General features: G+C 44.9%; 1 protein-coding gene across 1 annotated transcript; it reads right to left on the bottom strand.

The window, feature by feature from the left end:
• Nucleotides 1–7877: 7877 nt before the first annotated feature.
• On the bottom strand, nucleotides 7878–11873 carry UBB (ubiquitin B). Its single transcript, XM_084822702.1, has 2 exons — nucleotides 11786–11873; nucleotides 7878–9171 (listed from the first exon to the last, which is right to left on the bottom strand). Exon 2 carries the CDS (start codon nucleotides 9163–9165, stop codon nucleotides 8020–8022), a length of 1146 nt encoding a protein of 381 aa, XP_084678828.1. The 5' UTR covers nucleotides 9166–9171; nucleotides 11786–11873; the 3' UTR covers nucleotides 7878–8019.
• Between the last annotated feature and the right edge of the window lie 5492 nt (nucleotides 11874–17365).

Raw genomic sequence — 17365 nt, 5'->3', positions numbered from 1 at the left:
CTTCAAGAAAATTGGAGATATCAAGGGCAAAGTTTTGTGCAAAGACGGGCATGATAAAGGACAAAGAAGGCAGGGACCAAACAGAAGCAGATGAGATTAAGAAGAGGTGGAAAGAATACACAGAAGAACTATACAGGAAAGACCTTAATGTCCCTGATAGCCATGATAGCGCGGTCACTGAACTTGAGCCGGACATCCTCAAGAGTGAAGTCAAGTGGGCCTTAGGAAGCATTACTAACAACAAAGCTAGCGGAGGTGACAGTATTCCAGCTGAGCTATTTAAAATCCTAAAAGATGATGGTGTTAAAGTGCTGCACTCAATATGCCAACAAATTTGGAACACTCGACAGTGGCCACAAGACTGGAAAAGGTCAGTTTACATTCCAATTCCAAAGAAGGGCAATGCCAAAGAGTGTTCAAACTACCGTACAATTGTGCTCATTTCACATGCCAGCAAGGTGATGCTCAAAATCCTACAAGCTAGGCTTCAGCAGTATGCGAACCGAGAACTACTGGAAGTACAAGCTGGGTTTCGAAGAGGCAGAGGAACTAGAGATCAAATCGCCAACATTCGCTGGATCATGGAGAAAGCAAGAGAATTCCAGAAAAACGTCTATTTCTGCTTCATTGACTACGCTAAAGCCTTTGATTGTGTGGATCACAACAAACTGTGGCAAATTCTTAAAGAGATGGGAGTACCAGACCACCTTACCTGTCTCCTGAGAAACCTGTACGAGGGTCAAGAAGCAACAGTAAGAACCAGACATGGAACAACCAAGTGGTTCAAAATTGGGAAAGGAGTACGACAAGGCTGTATATTGTCGCCCTGCTTATTTAACTTATATGCAGAGTACATCATGAGAAACACTGAGTTGGATGAATCAGAGGTTGGAATTAAGATTGCCAGGAGAATTATCAGCAACCTCAGATACGCAGACGATACCACCCTAATAGCAGAAAGCAAAGAGGATCTAAAGAGCCTCTTGTTGAGGGTGAAATTGGAGTGCAAAAGCTGGTTTGAAACTCAACATTAAAAAAACTAAGATCGTGGCATCTGGCCCCATCACTTCCTGGCATATAGTAGGGGAAGAAATGGAAGCAGTGACAGATTTTACTTTCTTGGGCTCCAAGATCACCACAGACGGTGACTGTAGCCATGAAATTAAAAGACGCTTGCTCCTTGGGAGGAAAGCTATGGCACACCTAGACAGCATAGTAAGAAGCAGAGACATCACCTTGCCGACAAAGGTCCGTCTAATCAAAGCTATGGTTTTCCCAGTAGTAATGTATGGCTGTGAGAGCTGGACTATAAGGAAGGCTGAGCGCCGAAGAATTGATGCCTTCGAACTGTGGTGCTGGAGAAGACTCTTACGAGTCCCCTGGACTGCAAGGAGGTCAAATCAGTCCATCCTACAGGAAATCAACCCTGAGTGCTCATTGGAAGGACAGATACTGAAGCTGAAGCTGAAATATTTTGGCCACCTAATGTGAAGAGAAAACTCACTGGAAAAGACCCTGATGCTGGGAAAGATTGAAGGCAAAAGGAGAAGGGGACGGCAGAGGGTGAGATGGCTAGATAGCATCACTGATGCAATGAATATGATCCTGAGCACACTCTGGGAGAGAGTGGTGGACAGGAAGGCCCGGCGTGCTATGGTCCATGGGGTCACGAAGAGTCGGACACGACTTAACGACTGAACAACAACAACAACAACAACAACACACAGCATAATGTGGAGGACAGGAAAGTATCAAAATCCATGCTGAGGCTCTCAACTGAAATTGCATTGGTGTGGGATGATCCTGCTGTCCTTCTTACTTAAGACATTTCTTATGGGCACAGGAACCCCACTGCCCTGGTGGTGCATTTTATTTATTTCTTACGCTGGTAAACCGCTCAACAAACCATTTGCAGTCACACACACCTCAACAAATGAACACAGAAGTGCTAAAATCCACCCTTTACTGTTGTTTTTCATGACATGACAGCGACACCTTCTGGTTAGAAGTAAATTTAATTTAAGGAAAAACCAGGCTGAGACTCTAATGGGGATTATGCTTTGTGGATGTAGCCATCTGGGGAACCCCAAAGGTCTAGCTAGACTGAGGCCTCAGACAAGCCAGATTTGGCCTGCAGGCCTGACGTTCAACACCCCTACTATGAGGCCTAATCATGTTTAATGGCCATGGTCTCTATTTAATATTATTCAATTGCCTGCCTGAAAGCACCGCTTAATCAACCCGGGAAGCAATTATATTTTGCCAAAACAAGGCCTACCTTTGTCTGATCCAGCAAAGCAACACTAACGAATATGGGGGAGAGAGAAGAAAGTGCTTCTTCACACAACATGTAGCTTGACTTGTGGAACTCACAGCCAGAGGATGTGATGACAGCCACTAGCTTGGCTTTTTTAAAAGCATCAAATTCAAGGAGGAAATGGCTGTCAATGGACTTCAGGTGGGAAAGATAAATGGAACCATCTCTTCTCAGAGGCAGTATAGCTGTTCATAACGGATTCTAGGGACAAACCATGGGAGATGGCCTTTGCCATTATCATCCCGACAGTGAGCTTTTGAGAGACATCCAGATTGGAACTTTGAGACAGTGTTTTGGCAAGACAGACCCCTGGGCCATCCAGTAAGAACTCTTTATGTTCTAGGCCAAAAGTGACCCTGGTCAGAATTAAAAGTTGGACGTACCAGGTACAATGGAACAGTCTGACCCACAAACTACTAAAAATGCAAATGTCTAGATTTAAACAGGGAAAGCTACAACCTTGATATGTAGCATTTTCTTCTCCTTAGTGGTTAATGGTTCAAATGCAGAAGACCAGGAGCACTTGGATGCAGCCACAATTCAGCATCTTCGGGACTACAACCAAGACTGCAAAAATGCAAAGGTATTTCAAATACATCTTTCCCCAACCCCTTTTTATGGTTTGCACTATTTATTTTTATTATTATTAAATTTATTAATCGCCCATCTGGCTGGTCACCCAGCCACTCTGGGCGATGTACAACATACAATAAAACAGTTTAAAACAATACAATTCAACATTAAAAACATCACATTTCTAAAATTACCCTAACCCACCCCAAATGCCTGCCTGAACAACCGTGTTTTCAATGCATGGCGGAAGCTCATTCAAGAGGGGGCATGTTGGAGTTCCCTAGGGAGGGAGTTCCACAGAGTGGGGGCCACCACAGAGAAGGCCCTCTCCCTCGTCCTCACCAGCCTAGCTGTCCTGGCTGATGGGACAGAGAGAAGGCCATCCGAGGCTGATCTTGTTGAGCGGCCTGTCTGGTGTTGCTGGAGGCGCTCCTTGAGACAGGCTGGGCCGGAACCATATAGGGTTTTAAAGGTCAAAACCAACACCTTGAATTTGGCCCGGAAAACAACTGGTAACCAGTGCAACTCCTTCAGCACTGGAGTGATGTGATCTCGCCTGCGGCTGCCTTTAATCAGGCGAGCCGCTGCGTTCTGTACCAGCTGCAGCTTCCGAACCGTCTTCAGGGGTAACCCCACGTAGAGCACGTTACCAGTAGTCTAAACGAGAGGAGACCAGGGCATGTACTACCAATGTACTACTGGAAATGCAATGCATATTGGGAGAAAAAATGCTGCCAAGATGGGATCATTCCATCGTCAGTAAATGGTAGTAGTCTTTGAAGCCCTAGATAGCTTGTCTGTCACAAAAATGTCATTTCTATAGCCCTACCCCCACAAAAATCAGGACATGTCCTTTGTATATATAATAGGTTTGTAGCCCTGTTTAATTGAGGTGGGTGGGTTACATTATGTGGACCGGGTGAGCAAGAGAAATATCAGTCAAGGGATATTTGTTTGGGATTCTCTTCTTCATGTTAGGACAGTGCAAATCCCCAAAAGCCAAAAATAGCCTGGGCCTACACAGGCCCACAATAAAGCAAAGTATCTTGATAATCTGATTCTCCCAGTGCAAAGGTGTGTGCATTTACCGAGTTACAATTCTGTGCAATGCCTTCAGCTGTGGTGGAAGGATGCTTCCACCACCTGGGAGCAGCAGGTATGCCCCAAATGCCCACTTCACTGAGGATTTGGTACATTGCCTCTTGAAATGGCCCTTGCTCAGTGGCATTACAGCTAAACGTGTAGTTGGGCACTCTGGGATTGCAGGAGTTTATGTTGGAGGTAGAAGCAGCAGTCTGGGCCCCAGAGGCATTCTTAGGAAATAAACATGGCCAATGTCCACAGACCAGTGCTTTGAAGTGTGCCCAGCCACTCAGGAAAAAGGTAAGCTGGGAGAGTGATAGCAGTGTCGGGGTGGGTGGGTAGATGAGCTGGCAGGGAGTGATGGGAGGCAGTTTGTTTGGGGGGTGCATGTTTGTTTGGTGTAGTGTGTTTTGCCTGGGTTTGTTGTGTGTGGTACATGTTTTGCTTGGGTGTTGGTGTGGTGTTTCGATTTTGTGTATTTGCAGTGTGCCTGTTTTACCTGGGGCTTTTTTTGGGTATAGGTAGGTATCTAGCCTGAGTGTGTGAGCTCAAACCTGACTTCTGCCTTGCACTTAGGTTACTTTTTTTTAGTCTCACCAGCTTGCCTTCTGGGAAACTGGTGTTTTGTGGCTGTGGCAACCACAAAATGGTTGCCACACCCACAGAGATAACCACTTTGTTATGGAATATTGAAGTTTGCCTTCTTTGCAAAGAAAATCAGAGCAAACTTTATTAGGATGTCAAGGGAACTGAAGGCCCAAGATCAAACTGTATTGTGTACATTTCACAGAATCATAGAATAGTAGGGTTAGAAGGGGCCTACAAGACCATTGAGTCCATCCCCCTGCCCACTACAGGAATCCCAAGTCAAAGCATCCCTGACAATGGCTGTCCAGGCTCATCTTGAATGTCTCCAGTGTGGGAGAGCCCACCTCCTCCCTAGGTAGTTGGTTCCATTGTCATATTGCTTTAACAGTCAGGAAGTTTTTCCTAATGTTGAGCCGGAATCTGGCTTCCTGTAACTTGAGCCCATTATTCCATGTCCTGTACTCAGGGATGATAGAGAAGAGATGCTGGCCTTCCTCTCTGTGATAACCTTTGAAGTACTTGAAGGGCACCATCATGTATCTCCCGTCTTCTCTCCTTTTTTTGTTATCTGAACTTTCAAATATCAACTTTCAATACCAATAAGTTAAGTTTCAATACTCTGTCACAGCCTTTGGGTTGTACAATAGTATAGGTTTAGAAATGACACCTTCCCCCTAAAATTCTCTCCATACTCCCCAGCCTCTTTGCCCCACTGACAGTAAGCAGGCTTACCCCTAGCCCCTGAGTTTTCCCTAATCCCGCTCACTGGCACAGCCTTCTATTGCTTCATGATTGTAACACTTTTCTCCTGAGCTGCGTGTTTCCTACTGCATAACAAAGCAGCTGCTACTGTTGAAAACTACCTCACTGCAAGCCCCCCCCCCCAATTTCCTTTCCACCTCTACAGATTGAGATGTTTGGCTATGAAATTAGCGAAGAAGAAATCGAGGCCATTCCAGAACCCAGAAGAAAAGACGTGAGGAAGAAGTTAGCGGGGGCTCTTAGAAGAGCGACAGAAGCACGTTACAAGGCAACCAGGGGAAGGAATTTATCAGATTTGGTTACCTACAGGGGAGTTTAGTGATTGTACTTTTCACACACGCAAGGCCTGTTAAAATTCATAATCCTGGCCATTGATCTATTACTCAATGGGTGACCAAGTCTGTTAGGTTTTGCACTTTTATGCAGCAAGGATGAACCTCTTCAACCATTAGAAAAAATGTGATCTATGTCACCTAAAGAAACACTACGAACCTTGTTTGGGTCATTGAGCCACCCACTGTTTTCCTACAAAAAATAGAGGATGTCCACCTTTGCAAGAAACCTCTCCTCCCTCACCCCCCCCCCTTTGGACTCATGTACATCCACACTATTCATACAAAGAGCAGTTCAGCCCCTGCCCAGGAGTATCTTTGGGGCACCCCACACCTAAAAGATGCAGAGCAGGAATCATCAGCCGAGGGCCAGAGATGGGTGACTAGTAAGGGCCTTCTCTTAGGGGACAGTGATCTAGGAAACCCCCTCCCCAACCCATGGCACCTGCCTGCTTTAGGCACCAAGCAGAATGCTTTAGTTGATTTTTATTATAATTGCAATAGAGGAACTTTTCATTGCAATAGAGCAACCTTCAGATGTAGGATTTAAAAAAAATGTTCTTTTTAAATTAAAATTAAATTAAATTAAATTAAAAAATGTAGTCACCGTAAGAACTGGTCAGTAGGCAGAATGTTAAGATCCGACTCTTGACAAAGTAACTAAAATTGCAGGGGGTGGGTGGGCTTCCTGTCTAGACTGAAGTGGAAGTGAGTTGGGTGAGAAATGAAAACCTGTTGGGCTGTTTGTTGCTCCTCTTTCCCACCCCCTCAAATATTTGTCACCATAGTAAGTCACCTTTGAGAAAATAACCACAGGAGCTTTCTGGTTGAACAGTTGTGACATCATGTTCAATCCTCTATTAGGCCTCCCTCCTCTACTGATAAAGCCACAGCATATATTTATAGAGTTGGAGAATATCCAAGATACATGTGGTATGACTAAGCAATCACAGGGTTTGTTGTGCCCTCTAAAAGCAGTTCTAGTTATGAAAGCTCTAGGAGCCATTAACCGCCCTTTCAAGCCAAGCACAACCCCTTGTATGATTTGCCACCTTAGGAAAAGGCAAAAACAACAACTGTGGCAACTGTGAAAGGCCCAAAAAACAGGCTCAACCTCACACTACCCTTTTAAGCTCTAAGCTTAAGCCATTTGTTTTATGGACAGCTGGTCTTCAGCCAAGCAGACCCTGGCAACAAGAGATGACCAACGCTTTTAACAGTTATAGCTCTGCAAAGGTGTCATTGGGAATTGCCCTATTAAGGGTTTTAATGAAGCTTTTTTAAAGGCTACATCAGCCCACATTATACAACTGGTTCTATCAATGGCATGTGCAAGCCATATTCCTCAGAACAGCATCGAACACACCCTTTTAGACCAGATACTCCCTCATCAAGCTACCTTTCATACTTGGTTCTCCCATCTGTATTTCAAGATACAGAATAAAGAACCCATGAACTAGTTGGCACCTGTGAGCATGACTGACCTGTCATCCTGTTCTGTTCTCCCATCCCCATCAACGTGACCAGAAACAGCATTGCTAAGTTACTGATGGAGCCACATTTAGCCAGCCATTCGAAGAACTCAAAAATCTAAGGTTCAAGCAGTGGCTGACCACTCTGTAGCTTTATTTTAGTACTTCAAAGTTTCTATTTACTTTTGAATACCTAAGAGATAGGCCACAGGTATGACTTCCACCTTTCAATGCATGCTGTACAATAAATTGGGTTTAAGCAATGGAACCAGTTTCTTCCCCTTCTGTAACTGTATTCACAAAGAACGTTTGCCTTCCCAGAATTCCATTTGATCTGGCTGTAACAGTATCCAATGGTATAATTCCCAAACTCTAATAGCCTGAGCGGAGTTCCACTGAATCTTCCCCTTGTGCAAGTGGCTGCCCACTAGGCTTGTACAACTGGTTGCGATAGCATTTGGGCAAGAGTTTCACAAGCCTAATACACAACTGCTTGCACAAAGGTGACTTTAGCTGGATTGCTCTCTTGCACATAGTTCAGAACCTAGTTTCACTAGCACATCATTTGTGCTATGGGAATGACAGTTGGAGCCCGCCCTTTGATTCCTTTCTTAGAATGTTATTAGGCACCAATATAGTTGCCCAATGGCAAAATCCCACAAAAAAGGGTTTTGAGCAGCACGCTTCAGAGGATAGTACTATTAAACCCCATGCTCTAGGTATGTTTCTTCATGCAGAAGAACTACTAAGTAATGTGCAACAGAAAACTTTATTAGCACTCAAACAGTCTAGCAGTTACTGAAACTTGCATTTACCCTACAATATTAAGACATTAAACTGCTACAGTGCAAACAAATGCTATTGGCAACTTCCAAATCAGAGTTCGTAACATCTAACAGCCACCTCTCAGACGCAGGACCAGGTGGAGGGTGGACTCCTTCTGGATGTTGTAGTCAGAGAGGGTGCGGCCATCCTCCAGCTGCTTGCCAGCAAAGATCAGCCTCTGCTGGTCAGGGGGGATGCCTTCTTTGTCCTGGATTTTGGCCTTCACGTTCTCAATGGTGTCGCTGGGCTCCACCTCCAGGGTGATGGTCTTGCCCGTCAGAGTCTTGACAAAAATCTGCATGCCTCCCCTCAGACGCAGGACCAGGTGGAGGGTGGACTCCTTCTGGATGTTGTAGTCAGAGAGGGTGCGGCCATCCTCCAGCTGCTTGCCGGCAAAGATCAGCCTCTGCTGGTCAGGGGGGATGCCTTCTTTGTCCTGGATTTTGGCCTTCACGTTCTCAATGGTGTCGCTGGGCTCCACCTCCAGGGTGATGGTCTTGCCCGTCAGAGTCTTGACAAAAATCTGCATGCCTCCCCTCAGACGCAGGACCAGGTGGAGGGTGGACTCCTTCTGGATGTTGTAGTCAGAGAGGGTGCGGCCATCCTCCAGCTGCTTGCCGGCAAAGATCAGCCTCTGCTGGTCAGGGGGGATGCCTTCTTTGTCCTGGATTTTGGCCTTCACGTTCTCAATGGTGTCGCTGGGCTCCACCTCCAGGGTGATGGTCTTGCCCGTCAGAGTCTTGACAAAAATCTGCATGCCTCCCCTCAGACGCAGGACCAGGTGGAGGGTGGACTCCTTCTGGATGTTGTAGTCAGAGAGGGTGCGGCCATCCTCCAGCTGCTTGCCGGCAAAGATCAGCCTCTGCTGGTCAGGGGGGATGCCTTCTTTGTCCTGGATTTTGGCCTTCACGTTCTCAATGGTGTCGCTGGGCTCCACCTCCAGGGTGATGGTCTTGCCCGTCAGAGTCTTGACAAAAATCTGCATGCCTCCCCTCAGACGCAGGACCAGGTGGAGGGTGGACTCCTTCTGGATGTTGTAGTCAGAGAGGGTGCGGCCATCCTCCAGCTGCTTGCCAGCAAAGATCAGCCTCTGCTGGTCAGGGGGGATGCCTTCTTTGTCCTGGATTTTGGCCTTCACGTTCTCAATGGTGTCGCTGGGCTCCACCTCCAGGGTGATGGTCTTGCCCGTCAGAGTCTTGACAAAAATCTGCATTTTTAACTGTGAAGACACAACATGAAAACCACCTGATCAAATTTAATTGCCTTACCTGACTTCCCATTTCAGCACCAAGGATTATCCAGTAATTTGGAAGACATACCAATAAAAAGATTTAAATCCTATCTCACCCACACCAGAACACCTTCCTATGAACTGAGAAAGCTTCACCACACCATACTATCAAAACAACCAATGCTTATATTGCAGGGAGAGAGGGAGGCAAACTTGTTTTGCGCCCTGGGAATGTAACATAGAATCCTGCCTTGCAAATGGTTCAATGGTTGCTTAAGACACAAAACCTCTGAAACAAGATGCCAACAGCCACAGCAACACAGGAAATACCCAAACATGTACAATATTTTATGTTCTGCTATAGTCCCAGACCAATTTTGGGAGCCACTGTTGAAATTTAGGGTTCTTTCACAATTAAAACCACTACCCCAGGCCATCTTGTAGTAGGGAACCCTAAATTGTTCACTCATAAGTTTAAGTCTCACCATTCTGAATTAAGACAATTACGTAGTATTTTTACCCGTTCCTCCCAGTTCAGGGTAGCATACATGGCATTTGCCCCATCTTATCCCAATACCCACGTGAGGTAGGTTAGGCCACTGTGAAAAAGTCACTGTTCCCCAAGGTCACCCAGCAAACGTCAGGAACGTTTCAGCCCCAAGACTTCTAGTCATTTGCTTTACCTTGCATCACAAATAAAGGCTGAAGGGGTGGGAGGGAAGCAAGCCATCTGGCCGCTGTCCTATCAGTTGACAATAATTCCAGTCACTCCCTCATTAAATACATTCATTTCTTTTAAATTTACAAGTTACTTCCACAGCTCTATTGCGAGTGGTCAAAGCAACACTCCTGGAGGTGGCGCTGTTGAAAGGCAATTCCACAGCATGCCCATTTCTCCTATGTGCCCAGCCTTTGGTATGAAAGCATCACTGGAAGGCACTTCCCACGGGCTACCTACTTCATCTTATCAAATACTAGGCTCAAATGTAAGGCAAGGCAATGCCATGCCTGACCCATACAGCACAGTTGTTTAATACATTTACAATAGGAAGGTAGGGAATGCTGTCGCACGCCTAGTATTTAATCACCACCAGTGTCAAAACATGCACACTATGCAATTGCCTATTAATAATACGCAAGCCTACAGCATGTCGATTGGCTTGGGGATGATGGGAGTTGTAGTCCCAGCACACCGGGTTCTCCCCCCCCCCCCCCCCAGACTGGGGGAAGACATCTATCTGGGAATAAAGCTTCGCTTAACTCAGTAGGGCTTTACATGTCTGACATGCAGGGAATTGGGCCATAAACCCCCCAGAATTAGTCTAGTCAGTCTTCTTCCCCAAACAGGAACAAGTAGCAGCTTTGCACCACCTAACTCACTAAGGGTGCATTCCGATGCCATGTTTAGGCAGAAAAAAGTCCTGCAACTGCCAGCATGGCTGGCTGGGGCACGCCGGGGAGGTGCGCATTTTCGACAGAGGAAGCCCTACAGCAGTTTGCAGCCTAATGTATTTATCAGGGCAAAAGGTGCCAGGAACACGGTCCACTTCATGAAAGCCGAGGCCATAATGGATCTGGTCTTCTCTTAAGGTGCCACTAGACCCCTTTGTTGTTTTCGCTGCAACGGACTGACACAGCTGTTGGCTACTCTGGATTTTTTTTCTTCTTAACTGCATTTCTCCTTTTTGTGCCAAGCCTTTTAAGTAGGGTATATGCCCCACGTTAATAAAAAAAATATGCTTCCAACTCAGCCCTCACTTGTTTTTTCAAACAGTTTCCCACGTAAGTCATCAATTTATTAAAAAAACACTTCCTACTCAACCCCTTTTGTTTGTGAAAAACGAATTCTTAAAAAAAATAAAAACCAACAACAGAGAGCTGAGTAAGAAGTATATTTTTATAAACAGCTACCTTGTATGGGAAATTACTTTTTAAAACAAAAAGGGAGCCGAGAGGACAAACACGGAGAAATGCAGCATTATCCTTAAAAATGGTTGGCTCATACGGAAAACTATTTTTCTTTAATTAAAAAAACCCATACCAAAGGGGTCTGAGCGGGTAAGTACGTTTTTATAAATGGCTGTCTCATGGAGGACAAATCTTTTTAAACCCCAAAGGGGCCTGAGCAGGAAACACAAGAGGAGAAATGCAGTATCAGAAATGGCTGTCTCATGCTGAAAACTATTTTTTAAAGATGATAACCAACACAAGTCACCTTTTTGTCGGAATATACTGCATTTCTCCCTTTTGTGGTTCCTATTCAGCCCCTTTTGCTGTTGGTTTTTTTTTAAAAATGCCCATATGAGGCATCTTTGTTTAAGGGCTCCTCTTGATTTTTTTGTCTAAATTACTATTTCTGTTCCCTTGTCTTACATTACCTGGCGGGCGCCCGAAGCGGCCCGCTCCCTCAACCGCGCCCTCCACGGATCCACCCCATCCCTTCTCTGCGGTCAGCCCAGGAGGACCCCGAGGAGAGGCAAGGCCAGCGCCTCGCCACAATAGGCGTCAGTGACGCCGGCCCCGGACTCGTCCTGAGGAGAAAACGCCCCTCCTCGACGTGCGGACTCTACGGCCTCCATTTTATCCCCCTCCGCCATCTTACCGCTTCGCTATGAGCGCCAGAAAAAGGGTATATTCGATTATCGGTGAGCAAAGAACACCACCACTCTCCTCCGTGAAGGTTCGGAACTGTTTACCCCGCTGCCGCCCACTCCTATTTATAGGGTCCTGAGATGTATCGCCACACCCTGGACGCGTCTGGAAAGATCCTTCCGCTTAAGAAAATAGTTCCGCGGCAAAAGCGGTTAAGGAGCGACTTCCCCTCCCGATAAAACATTCTTCATTACTTGAAGAGGGAGAGAAAGGAAAATGGAGGAGGTCGTTTATGTCTCCCCCTTCCCCGACAAGAAAAACGGGGTGTTGTTGTGGGCGTGCGGATGGATATATAGTTGGACGTAAAAAGACTCTGTGTCGTTCCCATTCAAGGGCGGTCGGGAGGCGGGATTAAAACGCTGCTCGACGTCGATTGGTCAATAAAGTAGCGGCTCGGTCGCTGATTGGCTTTCGAGTGAAAGCAAGCAGTAGGAAAGCTCTGGAAGAATCCAGAGGAGGGAGGGGTGGGTAATGAGTAACTCGTTGCTGATTGGTGTGCAGTGAAGTCAGCTTTGTTGTTGCTAAGGTCCTCCGCCTCAAAGAAGAAGGTTTCGAGAAGGAGCGGGAAGTGAGGAGAATTGTGCGCATGCGGAGTAAAAAAAAAAAAAGACGGGTTGTGAGGGGACTTCTCTTTGGGAGAAATGGCGGGAAAGAGTCTCTTGAGGGGTGCTTATATATTAAGTTATTTTTAAAATTGAAATGGCAAGACATTTTCTCTCCCACAAATGCTCTCCTCTGAGGAATACTGGTATCCCCTCAAGACACCACCGTCTATTTTTCTGTTTGTTTTAATGCTTTTCTGTTTGTTTTGATACTTTTCAAATTTTTATATCGTTTGCTCCTTTATAAAATAAACTCAAAGGAAATAAAAAAGGAAATGATTAAGAGCCTTCATAAAAAATACTAAAGAAATTAAACAATAAGGTTCTTTGTGATTTCGGGCTGCAATAGACTGACGAGGCTGCCCTCTGGAAAAGGAAATAGTAGCGTCAAATGTACAAAAGGGGAAAATAAAAGGCCAAAAAGAAAAAGCAGAACAACAGAATTAACAATAAAATAAACCCAAAGCAAATAAATCACAAACAATAAAGAGCCTTCATAATAAAGAGGAAATAATGAATAAAATAAAAGAATAATTATTATTTATTATTATTATTATTTATTTCATTTCTATACTGCCCAATAGCCGAAGCTCTCTGGGCGGTTCACAAAAATTAAAACCAAACAACACACAATAAAACAATTTAAAATATATAGAACATTAAAACCACAATATAACAATACAACCACAATAAAACCTAGCAGCAGTACAGGAGTTTAAAATACAGATTTAAAACAGCAAAGATAAAAATTTAATTAAGAAATAAAACAAAGATTAGTCTTTTTTTTGCTGCAGTGGACTGACACGGCCGCCCTCTGGAAAGGGAACAATAGCGTCAGATGTACAAAAACAAGGGGAAAATAAAAGACCCCCCCCACACACACACAACAACTGAAGGCCAAAGGAGAAGGGGACGGCAGAGGATGAGATGGCTAGATAGCATCACGGATGCAATGAATATGAACTTGAGCACGCTCCGGGAGAGAGCGCAGGACAGGAAGGCCTGGCGTGCTATGGTCCATGGGGTCACGAAGAGTCGGACACGACTGAACGACTGAACAACAACAACAACAAAAGAATTAACAATAACCAGCAATGCAGCAAACAATAGCAAAGGCAACAGGACAATATCACCCGTTCAAAATGGCCCGTAACTCTATTTTTCAACATGGAAGCATGCTGGGAATTGTAGGACTTTTTTCTGTCTAAACATTTACAGGATTGCACCCTAAAAAGTATTATTTAGTGGTGAAACAGTGCATACAGCATGTATGAAATGCAAGCTCGTATGTGTATCCGTTATTGGCTTTCCACAGGAAACTACGATCAGGCCATGCAGTTTCCTCTTCTGAAATTAATACTTGTGCTAGATGAGAATCCTGCCAAATACATTAAGCTGGCTCACACAACCAGTCCCCCCGCCGCTTCCCCACATCAGTGGGATTAGTCATGAGGGCACAGTGAAGTCTGCAACACAACAGCATAAGTATGCTATTTATCATAGCACTTCCTGTAGCTACGATTCCTCAAGGAAGGAATCTCACAAGATGGCTATGTCTTTCACACACCAAAGAAAGAAAGAGGAATACAAAAATAGCTTGAAAGGACTTTGAAGACTTTATTTATATATTTCTTCATTTGAAATTTTTAATATCCTGCCTTGCTTTCTACAGTCCATGCCACCTAACACAAGTATAATAAAACACAATTTAAAAAACCAGAAACGAAAGGGAAAACCAATGAGAATAATGAACCAAGTAGGTTTAAAAACAAAACAGCAGCATCCAAAATATAATAGAGATCCAAGGAGCTCAAGGTGGCATACATGATTCAACCCTCTCCCCTCATTTTAATTCTCACAACAACCCTGTGAGGTAGGTTAGGCTGAGGTGCTGTGAGTGACTGGCCCAAAGTCACCCAATGAGCTTCATGGCTGAGTGAGGATTTGTACCCTGATCTCTGTGGTCTTTAGTATGACATTCTCACTACAACTACTATGTATGCAATGTGTGTAATAATGCATACATATTACGTGCAAACAGGACCACCCTTACAAGCAGGGTGAGGCAGCTTGTGCAAATTTTGGGTACAAAAGGCAGCAAATTGGTTGTGGTTGTTGTTATCATCGTGGGTCAGCATAATTTGGATTTTCAGCCTCAGGTACCAAAATGGCTTGACTTGAGCTGGCCTCTGCATTGTTGTTGTTCAGTCGTTCAGTCGTGTCCGACCCTTCGTGACCCCATGGACCATAGCACGCCAGGCCTTCCTGTCCTGTGCTCTCTCCCGGAGCGTGCTGAGGTCCGTATTCATTGCATCGGTGATGCTATCTAGCCATCTCATCCTCTGCCGTCCCCTTCTCCTTTTGCCTTCAGTCTTTCCCAGCATCAGGGTCTTTTCCAGAGAGCTTTCTCTTCGCATTAGGTGGCCAAAATATTTGAGCTTCAGCTTCAGTATCTGTCCTTCCAATGAGCACTCAGGGTTGATTTCCTTGAGGATGGACTGATTTGACCTCCTTGCAGTCCAGGGGACTCGTAAGAGTCTTCTCCAGCACCACAGTTCGAAAGCATCAATTCTTCGGCGCTCAGCCTTCCTTATAGTCCAGCTCTCACAGCCATACGTTGCTACTGGGAAAACCATAGCTTTGATTAGATGGGCCTTTGTCGGCAAGGTGATGTCTCTGCTTCTTAGTATGCTGTCTAGGTTTGCCATAGCTTTCCTCCCAAGGAGCAAGCGTCTTTTAATTTCATGGCTACAGTCACCGTCTGCAGTGATCTTGGAGCCCAAGGAAATAAAATCTGTCACTGCTTCTATTTCTTCCCCTTCTATATGCCAGGAAGTGATGGGGCCAGATGCCATGATCTTAGTTTTTTTAATGTTGAATTTCAAACCAGCTTTTGCACTCTCCTCTTTCACCCTCAACAAGAGGCTCTTGAGATCGTCTTTGCTTTCTGCCATTAGGGTGGTATCGTCTGCATATCGGTGGTTGTTGATAATTCTCCCGGCAATCTTAATTCCGACCTGTGATTCATCCAACCCAGCGTTTCTCATGATGTACTCTGCATATAAGTTAAATAAGCAGGGTGACAATATGCAGCCTTGTCGTACTCCTTTCCCAATTTTGAACCACTCGGTTGTTCCATCTCTGGTTCTTACTGTTGCTTCTTGACCCTCGTACAGGTTTCTCAGGAGACAGGTAAGGTGGTCTGGTACTCCCATCTCTTTAAGAATTTGCCACAGTTTGTTGTGATCCATACAATCAAAGGCTTTAGCGTAGTCAATGAAGCAGAAATAGACGTTTTTCTGGAATTCTCTTGCTTTCTCCATGATCCAGTGAATGTTGGCGATTTGATCTCTAGTTCCTCTGCCTCTTCGAAACCCAGCTTGTACTTCCGGTAGTTCTCGGTTCACATACTGCTGAAGCCTAGCTTGTAGGATTTTGAGCATCACCTTGCTGGCATGTGAAAAGAGCGCAATTGTGCGGTAGTTTGAACACTCTTTGGCGTTGCTCTTCTTTGGAATTGGAATGTAAACTGACCTTTTCCAGTCTTGCGGCCACTGCTGAGTGTTCCAAATTTGTTGGCATATTGAGTGCAGCACTTTAACAGCATCATCTTTTAGGATTTTAAATAGCTCAGCTGGAATACTGTCATCTCCGCTAGCTTTGTTGTTACTAATGCTTCCTAAGGCCCACTTGACTTCACTTTCGGGGACGTCTGGCTCAAGTTCAGTGACCGCACTATCATGGCTATCAGGGACATTCAGATCTTTCCTGTATAGTTCTTCTGTGTATTCTTTCCACCTCTTCTTAATCTCATCTTCTTCTGTTAGGTCCCTGCCTTCTTTGTCCTTTATCATGCCCGTCTTTGCACAAAACGTTCCCTTGAGATCTCTGATCTTTCCCATTCTGTTGTTTTCCTCGATTTCTATGCATTGTTCATTTAAGAAGGCCTTCTTGTCTCTCCTTGCTATTCTCTGGAACTCTGCATTCAGTTGGGTATATCTTCCCCTTTCTTCCTTGCTTTTCGCTTCCCTTCTTTCTTCAGCTACTTGTAAAGCCTCATCAGACAGCCACTTGGCTTTCTTGCATTTCTTTTTCTTTGGGATGGATTTCGTTGCTGCCTCCTGAACAATGTTACGGACCTCCGTCCATAGTTCCTCAGGCACTCTGTCTATCAGGTCTAATCCCTGAAATCTATTCCTCATCTCCACTGTATATTCATAAGGGATATGATTGAGGTCATACCTGAATGGTTTAGTGGTTTTCCCGACGTTCTTCAATTTAAGCCAAAATTTTGCAACAAGAAGCTCATGATCTGAGCCACAGTCAGCTCCAGGGCTTGTTTTGACTGACTGTATAGAGCTTCTCCATCTTTGGCTGCAAAGGACATAATCAATCTGATTTCGATATTGACCATCTGGTGATGTCCATGTGTAGAGTCGTCTCTTGTGCTGTTGGAAAAGAGTGTTTGCTATTATCAGTGTGTTCTCTTGGCAAAACTCTATTAGCTTTTGTCCTGCTTCATTTTGTACACCAAGGCTATGCCTGCCTGTTATCCCGGTGATTTTTTGACTTCCTACTTTAGCATTCCAATCCCCTATGATGAAGAGGACATCTTTTTTTGGTGTTAGTTCTAGAAGGTGTTGTAGGTCTTCATAGAACCGATCAACCTCAGCTTCTTCGGCCTCAGTGGTTGGGGCATAGACTTGAATTACTGTGATGTTGAATGGTTTGCCTTGGATTCGTACTGAGATCATTCTATCGTTTTTAAGATTGTACCCCAGTACTGCTTTTCCCACCCTTTTGTTGACTATGAGTGCTACTCCATTTCTTCTAAGGGATTCTTGCCCACAGTAGTAGATATGATGGTCACCTGAATTAAATTCACCCATGCCTGTCCATTTTAGTTCGCTGATTCCCAAGATGTCGAT

The sequence above is a fragment of the Heloderma suspectum genome, chromosome 16 (genome assembly GCF_057233095.1).
Source record: "Heloderma suspectum isolate Gila_16-S chromosome 16, 16-S_ref, whole genome shotgun sequence".
NCBI classification, from domain to species: domain Eukaryota; kingdom Metazoa; phylum Chordata; class Lepidosauria; order Squamata; family Helodermatidae; genus Heloderma; species Heloderma suspectum.
This window is presented reverse-complemented; position numbering and strand designations above follow the sequence as displayed.

Excerpts from the sequence above, each read along its gene's own strand:
- UBB (XM_084822702.1), bottom strand. The coding sequence starts at position 9,165 with ATGCAGATTTTTGTCAAGACTCTGACGGGCAAGACCATCACCCTGGAG.